This window comes from Myotis davidii, unplaced genomic scaffold, assembly GCF_000327345.1.
Source record: "Myotis davidii unplaced genomic scaffold, ASM32734v1 scaffold143, whole genome shotgun sequence".
NCBI lineage: Eukaryota > Metazoa > Chordata > Mammalia > Chiroptera > Vespertilionidae > Myotis > Myotis davidii.
In genome coordinates this window covers 8,821,986-8,831,732 of record NW_006294876.1, presented here as the reverse complement: position 1 = coordinate 8,831,732, position 9,747 = coordinate 8,821,986, and the positions used below count along the sequence as shown (strand labels likewise).

The window sequence follows — 9,747 nt, the reverse complement described above, 5'->3', positions numbered from 1 at the left end:
GGGAAAGAGGCAGTGGTGTCTGTCCCTTTCTCTGTGTGCCCTTCCTGACCTCTTCTCCCCTGGTCTTCCTCTCGCTTCTCTAGTCTCAAGTTTCCTGAACGCTTTCTTCTCCTCTCTCAATTTATTTATTTATCAGTTCACTTATTCCTCTTTTCAAAAATATAATAAACTCTCCCGTAACCACACTTCGCTCTGGGCCTTTAACAGAGATGAATGAGGCACATTCTAGCCTGAGAGAGACCCACACTATGTAATGGAGACAGACAGGAAACAATCAGTAAGTGATGTCACCCGGTAAGGTACAAAGGGTGTGCTCAGCTGTCTCCGAGGGTGTCAGGAAAGGGTCAGTTGACCAGGAAAGACTGGGATTGGGTCTTGAGGTTTGAGGAGAAATTATCCAAGTCACAGGGATAGGGGGATTCCAGGCAGAGAGAGGATGACAAGCTCATGGAGGTGTGAGCCGGCCTGGCGAGTATTTGTAGGTTTGAAAGCAGCTCGGTGAGGCTGGAGCCTGCGATGCACGAACAGTGTGGGCGATGCGGTGGACGATGCAGGCCGGGCTAGATCATGGAGAGCCTTCGTGCGTATCTGGATTTTGCCATTTTGGTATCGGGGAGCCATTGAAGAGCTTAAAGCAAGCAGTTGATACAAGGGATGAATATAATTTGATTTCAGTGAGGAAGGTGAACTTGAAGTTGGGGTGTGACAAGACTCGGGGAAGTCAGAATAAAATATTACTCCAATGATCCAGATGAATGATGATGTCCATCCCAACTCAGGAAGTGGCAATGAGGTCGGAGCAAAGGGGATGCATTTGAGAAAAGTTTTAGAATATTGGAGAACCTTGTTGTTGACTGGAGGGGGGAGGATGGGGGAGACAAGGGGCAGGAGAATTGGGGAGGACTCCCAGGTCCCTGGCTTTGATAGTTAGCAGTCAATAGCGAACACAGGAGAACAAATGGGTTTGACAGTAAAGATTTGGAGGCATGTGGAATTCATGAAGTAAACAGTCCAGGAGCCATCTTGGAGTGCAAGGGAACGTCCGGATGAAAAATCAAGATTTGGAGCTTAACAAATCCATGGTATGCTAAAAGTCTTGGGTGTCCTAGTCACAAGCTCCTTGGTGCCAGATCTTGTATCATATTGATCCTTGGAGTTCCCCCACATGCATTATAAATAACTAGAGGCCCAGTGCATGAAATTCGTGCACTCAGTATGTGTGTGTGGGGAGTGTCTCTCAGCCCTGCCTGCACCCTCTTGCAGTCTGGGAGCCCTCAAGGGATGTCCAACTGATGGCTTAGGCCTGCTCCCCACAGGCCTAAGCACTGCCATGGAGGCATGAGAGGCTCCCTCTACCACTGCTGCGCTCGCTAGCCATGAGCCCTGCTCCTGGCTGAATGGCACTCCCCCTGTGGGAGTGCACTGACCACCAGGCGGCAGCTCCTGCATTGAGCATCTGCCCCTTGGTAGTCAGTGCACATCATAGCAACTGGTCATTCCACCATTCAGTCTATTTGCATATTAGCCTTTTATTATATAGGATAAGCATTCAACAAATGTTTGCTGAATTGTTGGCATACTAACTTCTCATGAAAATGTAGTATTGGTGGGGAAGAGATATTAGAGGGAGCAATGCAGGACAGTACTCTCTGGGAGGTTCTCTACACTGTAATCTCCTAGGAGGACCCAACAGGGAACTAACTCAGTCTCTACTAAACCTTAATACAGAAGACCCACTGATTTTTTAAAAAGTGATCCCTCCTCTTGAAAACATTAAGAAAAAACCCAGCAATTAAAAATCATGTGTTCTTATTTTAAAAATAGTAAGTGACTTGTGAATCCATCCTAAAAATAAGCCCAACATTTGAAATACAATAACCCAAAAAAATGTTCATTGTGGCGTTATTTATAGTGCAAAGGACTGGGAATCATTTATATAATCCAAGAACATTAGGAATAGTCAAGTAAACTAAAACATACACATTGGATGTGAAGTTACGGAGCCATTAACAATCATGACAATGAAGAGTGAGTGGCAAAAAAAAAAGTGAGTGGCAACGCGGAAGATGCATTGGACCAACAATAAATGAAAAAGCAAGACCCAAAATTGTGTGTATACTGTTAGGCTAATACTTTCCCTGTGTTCGTGTGAGGACTGCATGAGATCATTCATTCAACAAATATATGTGGAGCATCTATTGGGTAACAGGCCCTCTTCTAGGGACTGGGGATACCAAAATGGATAAAATAGACAATAATCTCTGATGTATGGAGCTTATGGTCTAGTGGGGAGAGACAGACAGAAGCCAGTCAGTCAAATATCATTGTGTTATGTAGTGATAAGAAGGAGCACCGAGGGCTGCAGCTTTAGAGGTAAGTTGGCTAGGGACAGCCTTACTGAGGGAGGTGATCATTGAATGGAAAGAAAAAATAAGGGATCTGGTCATGGATGCTTATGAGGGAAAGTGGTCAGGCAGAGAGAATAGCAAGTATCAAAGCGCCAGGGCAGGAGTGTGACTGTTGTACTCTAGAAACAGCCAAGGGGGATGAGAATAGAGAATGGCAGGGACCAGATCGTGTGGGGCCAATATGTCCTCGTAAGGACTTTGGCTTTTCCTATGAGTGCAACCAGAGCCTTGGCAGGAGCAGAGACAAGAGATGATCTGCCTTTTGCTTTAAAACAGTGGTTCTCAACCTTCTGGCCCTTTAAATACAGTTCCTCATGTTGTGACCCAACCATAAAATTATTTTTGTTGCTACTTCATAACTGTAATGTTGCTACTGTTATTAATCGCAACGTAAATATCTGATATGCAGGATGGTCTTAGGTGACTCCTGTGAAAGGGTCGTTCGACCGCCAAAGGGGTCGCGACCCACAGGTTGAGAACCTCTGCTTTAAGAGGATCACCCTGGCTCTCTGTTGAAAATAGATTGCAAGGGGTCAAAGGCAGAAAAGGAGAGATCAGTTAGGAGCCTACTGCAATAATCCAGGCAAGAGAGAATGGTGCCTTGGACCAGGACGGTACCCTGCGATGCCGAGGAGTGGCTGGGTGCTGGCTCTATTTATTTTATTTTTTTTTAAAATATATTTTATTGATTTTTTTACAGAGAGGAAGGGAGAGGGATAGAGAGCCAGGAATATCGATGAGAGAGAAACATCGATCAGATGCCTCCTGCACACCCCCTACTGGGGATGTGCCCGAAACCAAGGTACATGCCCTTGACCAGAATTGAACCTGGGACCCTTCAGTCCGCAGGCCGGCGCTCTATCCACTGAGCCAAACCTGTTAGGGCCATTTAGAAGGTAGACATAATAGGATTTGCTGACAGACTGAAAATGGCATGACAAGAAGAGTCAAATGCTCAAGGCTCTTGTCTGCACAATGGCAAAAAAAGCATTTCCATATACTGAAATTGAGAAGGCTGTAGGAGGAGCAGGTTTGGAGTTGAGGAGATCACTGCTCATAGTATTGACTATGTTACGTTAGACATGCTTATTACACATCTTTTCATGTCATTATGTTGACAGCTGCACAGTATACCATGATATAGGCAACTGAACCACACTCTAGTTTAACCATCTCTTGCTGGACACTTAAGCTGTTCCCAATATCAAAGAAGTCTTCTTAGGCACACATGCACCCTTGTTCGGATGTCAGATCATTTCCTTAAGATTAATTGTGAGAAGTGAAATGGCTGGGTCAAAGGGTACAACCATTTTTCATGCTCTCAATACATTAATACCAAACTACCATGAATTGGGGTAATAGTTTAGAACCATTGTACCAATTAATCCTCCCCCACACACTAAGTACTGGTGTGTCCAGGCACTGACAAAGCCAGATAGAACACAGCCCACACACAGACGGGGCAGGAGGAGAAGGAGACCAACCAGAAGTCAACATTTACAGGTCAGCGCGCTGAGATTACAGTGCAGAGAAACACAGAATTGGGACACAGAGATCTTCATAGAATGGGAGTCATGGAAGGCCTCCTGGTGGAGGGTGGTTTGCAGGCTGGCCTTGAGAGACCGTCAGGAGTAAACTGCGTGGACAGGAAGGGGGTCATGGACCAGATAAATGAGCCAGGCAGAGGAAAGCTTCCAGGCATACGAGTTTCATCCCTTTTCAAGGAACAACAAAAGGTTCTGTAACAGTTGGAGTCAAGTTGTGGATGGGAGGTGAGGCTGATGGATAGGAGGTGAGGATGGTGGACAGGGGTGATGGATGGCGAAAAGGAGGTGAGGATGGTGGACAGGAAGGGAGGATGGTGGACAGGGGTGATGGATGGCGAAAAGGAGGTGAGGATGGTGAAAAGGAGGTGAGGATGGTGAAAAGGAGGTGAGGATGGTGGACAGGGGTGATGGATGGTGAGGTTGAGGAGGTGAGTGGGTCTGATCAAGAGGGGCTTTTTTGACGAAGCAAAGGACCTTTAATGTCATCCAGAAAACTGGGTAAAGATCATCAACTACAACCTCCTTGGGAGGCAGGAGTTGGCATCAGGCCCTGTGCAGGGAAGATCAGGGATGAGCTCTGTGAGCTTGGGGACAGCCATTTAACCTCTGTCTCATAAAATAAAGGGGCTGATCTAGGTCCCTCTGGGTTCTAAATTTTTTTTTTTAAATATATCTTTATTGATTTCAGAGAGGAAGAGAGAGGGAGAGAGAGATAGAAACATCAATGACGAGAGATAACCATTCATTGGCTGCCTCCTGCACGATCCGGGATCAAGCCCACAACGCCTCCAGGCAGGAACCGAACCATGACCTCCTGGTTCATAGGTTGACGCTCAACCACTGAGCCGCCACAGCCGAGCCAGTTCTAAATTTCTATGAGCCTGTGAACACTGGCACATTCTTTTCTTTTTTTCCAGAAAAGGTGGCCATTAAAATCCTGGACAAGACCAAGTTAGACCAGAAAACCCAGCGGCTGCTCTCCCGTGAAATCTCCAGCATGGAGAAACTGCACCACCCCAACATCATCCGCCTTTACGAAGTCGTGGAGACCCTGTCCAAGCTCCACTTGGTGATGGAGTACGCGGGGGGCGGGGAGCTCTTCGGGAAAATTAGCACCGAAGGGAAGCTCTCGGAACCAGAAAGCAAGTTCATCTTCTCCCAGATTGTGTCTGCTGTGAAGCACATGGTGAGTGGGCGAGGAGAGTCTGCTCTCGTTCTACCCACAGAGGGAGCCTCCGTGGGGCTTCCGTTTGCCGTCATGCAGCAGCCCCGAGGCGGTCAGTCTCACAGGGCAGACAGGAGCACCTCCTCTGCTGGTCAGAAGCCTGGCTGTGCTCATTCTCCTCGCCTCTGAAGCATCAACCAGGCATCTCCAGTGACAGCGCAGCCTCCTGGCTTCTGGAAGTTAGCCAGAGCCACTCTGAGCAGCTCGATGACACTCACCCACTCTGGTCACACCTCTCTCTCCACCCCATCTTCCTCGAGCCAGAGCTCTTCGCTCTTTCTTGGCCTTGCCTTGCTAACTCTGTGCTGAGGATGCCTTCTCCTCTATCAACACGTCTCACATTCCAACTCCCATCCACCCTTCACGACCCAGCTCAAGCCTGTCTCTCTGAAACTCCCTTCAATCTCACAGCAGCTCCCACCCATCTTTCTCGACTTCCCTGAACTCCTCTACCTCTTGTTGCCTCTCTGCTCAGACTTTGGTGTCCTATTTTAGTCCCTGATTCTTTTTGTAGCTAAAGCTGGACTCCTAAAGCACATTCCCTAGATCTTTTTATTTTAAAAAATATATATTTTTATTGATTTCAGAGAGGAAGGGAGACAAAAACATCACCAATGAGAGAGAATCATTGACTGGCTGCCTCTTGCACGCCCCCTACTGGGGATCAGGCCCCAAACCTGGGGATGTGCCCCCTGGTTCATACTAGTGCAGTGGTTCTCAACCTTCCTAATGCCGCGACCCTTTAATACAGTTCCTCATGTTGTGGTGACCCACAACCATAAAATTATTTTCATTGCTACTTCATAACTGTAATTTTGCTACTGTTATGAATTGTAATGTAAATATCTGATATGCAGGATGTATTTTCATTGTTACAAATTGAACATAATTAAAGCATAGTGATTAATCACAAAAACAATAAGTAATTATATATTCAATATGTGTTTTCCGATGGTCTTAGGTGACCCCTGTGAAAGGGTCGTTCGATCCCCAAAGGGGTCGCGACCCACAGGTTGAGAACCGCTGTACTAGTAGATCAACACTCAACTCCTGAGCTATGCCTAGATCTTTGAAGAGCTGCCCTTTGTAGCGCTGGCTGAATTGCTGGGCGCAGGAGGAACTGACTGCAGACCCGACCACCACTTTTATAAATATCAGCGCAGATGTTCGGCTGCCCGCTTTACCCAGGTCTCAGTCCAGTGGGCAGACAAGAGACACTTGTCTGGAGTCTTAGTTGAGAGGCTGTTTCTAGGTCACTCCTTTGCCTGGCTGTTGTGGGGTCAGTGACCTCCTGGCCAAATGATCAGCAGGGAACTAGTGACCTGGGGGACCCAAGAGAGCAGGCAGGAGGAACGGGGGAGGAAGGAGTGAGCTGGGAGAAGAGCCTGGTCGCGGGCGCTTTAGCCCGTCATTAAGTGGCCTGTGCTGTGGTGCACCTTCCCGGGCCAAGGAACAAGCCAGACACATCACACAACAGAGCCGTTGGGAAAGGAGTCTCCCACGTCCTCCGTGGAGAAGAGACCGGAAGACCCAGGAGTAAAGGGTGCAGACTGAGTCCTCCGGAGCTCGGAGCCCTGATGTTCCTCCCGGCGCCCTGGTCTCCTGAGGATGAATCGCAGACAGGGTTCCAAATTCCATGGAGGGTATTTACTCTGCGCCAGCACCCTGCCGAGTGGGACAGACGCAGTGGATTGACAGTTCTCCCAACGCCCCATGAGGTGCCCATCCCTATCCCATTTTACAAGGTAGCGAACTGACAGCTGGTACCGTTGAACCTACAGCCAAGCTGTCAGGCTCCAAAGCCTGGATGCTTACCCCAGGAGGCCCGTCGGCAAGAGCGATAGTAAAGCACATCCCAGGAGTCGTTGGGACTGAGCAGGTGAAGGTTGTCCGGATTCAGAACGCCAGGGTGGGGGTAGGGCCTGGGCTCAACCCACACGCTCCTGCTGCTGGCACCTCCTCCCTTCTCCTGACTTCTGTGCGATGGAGGAGCCGCCTAGCGGAGTGTGGTGGGAAAGCTGGGAGGGCTCCAGGCCTCCTTGGGGTTGCCCCGAGTCAAGAGATTGCTCAGCCAGAAAAACCCACCTATGACCTCAAAACAAAGGACTATTGTCTCATTACGTTCTGGAATAGTAGCTCAGCAGGACCTGGGTCTTATTTCTGCTCTGATTCCCGAGTTCACACATGGGGGACAGACTCCAACCTCACCCCACAGGAAAATGAAGCCTTTCATCCCTGGGGGGCCTGTGGGTGTTGTTTGGCTAAAGGTCACGGCAGGGCAGCTCTCCAGGTTTGCTGACGTGGTTAATCTCCGCTGAATTTCCAGTATTACGCCATCTCACTGTGTCAGAGCCGCTGATGCATGTTTCCTGCTGGCATTTCACTCTGGAAATGACCGTTTTCCCCTCTGTCTCCTCCCACAGCACGAAAACCAAATTATCCACAGAGACCTGAAAGCAGAAAACGTGTTCTACACCAGCAACACCTGCGTGAAGGTGGGCGATTTCGGGTTCAGCACAGTGAGTAGAAAAGGGGAGATGCTGAACACGTTCTGTGGGTCCCCTCCCTACGCTGCGCCCGAACTCTTCCGAGACGAGCACTACGTGGGCGTGTATGTGGACATCTGGGCCTTGGGGGTGCTTCTCTACTTCATGGTGACTGGCACCATGCCATTTCGGGCAGAGACCGTGGCCAAGCTGAAGAAAAGCATCCTCGAGGGCACGTACAACGTGCCTCCCCACATGTCGGAGCCCTGCCTCCGCCTCATCCGGGGAGTCCTCCAGCCCATACCCTCTGAGCGGTACGGGATTGACTCCATCATGAACCATGAGTGGATGCAAGGGGTGCCATACCCCACCCCTCTGGAACCTTTCCAGCTTGACCCCAGACATTTGTCAGAAACCAGCACCCTCAAAGAGGAAGAAAATGAGGTCAAAAGCACCTTAGAACATTTGGGTATCACAGAAGAGCATATTCGGAACAACCAAGGGCGAGATGCCCGCAGCGCCATCACCGGGGTCTATCGCATCATTCTGCATCGGGTCCAAAGGAAGAAGGCTTTGGAGAGTGTCCCAGTAATGATACTACCAGACCCTAAAGAACGGGACCTAAAGAAAGGGCCCCGTGTCTACAGAGGCATAAGACACACATCCAAATTGTGCTCAATTTTATAAATTGCGTCAGACTGGTGGTAATTAACCAAGGTCTTTGTTGCTGCTTTTAAACTTTTTCACGGTCAACTTGGTGGGGACATTTTTATAATTTCTAAATAAATTTAAATTTAAGGTATACATTCTTTCCCCCAAAAGAAGTGTATTAACGCAAATTATGGCTTCATTTACAATCTCCTCTTGTTCCGAAACGCCAGCTGTGTCTACAATGGGAGAGCTGCTGTGCAGAAGACACTCCTATGGAGCAAGACTTGCTTCAGTGGGGCTTAGCTCACTGAGTCTGCCCCGTGAGTGTGTTGCTTGTGGGTGTGTAGAGTTGTAATCTGGTATGATCTGAAGCTGTCCACCAGGTGTACTGGTTCTTGGGCCTCCAGGGAAGTGCAAAGTCAGCCACTGCCTGGGGCCACCTAGCAGGAGTTACAGAGGGATCTTCAGATGGCTATTTGCTATTTATATTGGGGTTGGAGGTGCCCAGGCAAGGCCCAGCTATGAAGCAAGGCAGGCTGGTGCTAGTGCCTAGTGCTGGGACTTGGGCCTTTTATTGATAGGTGTGGGGCACGCTGTTCCAGCTGCAGCTTGTTTAAGAGATTTTAGCAAAGTCTGAAGCCTGAGCCAGGAAAAGCCTCGCAAACAGCTTGGGTGAGACTGCAAATTGGATGGGGTGGGGTCTCGGAATCCTCAGGGCCAAGCAGTGTGCTTCAGGCTGATGGAGACTCAGACATGGTGCCTGCTAGTCAGTCCTGTGACAGGGGAGGTCCCAGCAATGGGAGAACAATGACCCCTGCAAACACCCATCTGGGAGAAAGCTGCCCCAATGCCAGACAATCCAGTTCCTCCTCATATGTGTCTGGGTCCCCCAAAGCTTCCCTGGTGCTGGGAGTCTGAGTAAGTTTGTGGACTGGCCCTTTAAGTGGGTCTTCAGCAGTCTCCCTCTCTTTCAGCCACAGCCCTCCTGGTTTTTACAGCCCGTAGTTTTGGGCCTTCTCTTCCCAACTCTGGAATCCTGGGCCGGGGGGCTGGTGTGGGGCTGGGACCCCTTGATCCTCACGGGCGGCCTCCACAGGGACAGGGAAGATCTCCCTCCCGATTAAAATAATGGCAAACGTGGGTGTTGGACCAGCCTGTTCCATGCCTCCTCCCCTCCTGTGCTTTCTTCTTCACTTCTCTAGTTGTAGGACTTCCATTCAGCCACCTTTCAGGCGGTTCTGAATGATGGTGGTTCTGTATTTCAGTAGTAATTCTGATGTGGTTGTGGGAGGCAGCGAGCACAGGTGTTTGCCTACGCCACCATCTTGGTTCTCTACCTGCCACTTTCAGATGCTAGATCCACCTTGATACAGGGCAGGCATGATGTTCTGCAGAATGTCAAGGTCCTTTCAGACTCTATTGACACAGCA

At 49.3% G+C, this 9,747-nt stretch overlaps 1 protein-coding gene across 1 annotated transcript in view; it reads left to right on the top strand.

Annotated features, from left to right (window-relative positions):
- NIM1K (NIM1 serine/threonine protein kinase) overlaps positions 1–8,579 on the top strand; it is a gene marked incomplete at its 5' end in the record, with an annotated part of 12,290 nt that extends 3,711 nt beyond the window's left edge. The window contains 2 exons of the mRNA XM_015567639.1: positions 4,873–5,141; positions 7,604–8,579. Of these exons, the coding sequence (XP_015423125.1) occupies positions 4,873–5,141; positions 7,604–8,353 (1,019 nt within the window). The remainder of the gene's footprint in view (positions 1–4,872; positions 5,142–7,603) is intronic.
- Between the last annotated feature and the right edge of the window lie 1,168 nt (positions 8,580–9,747).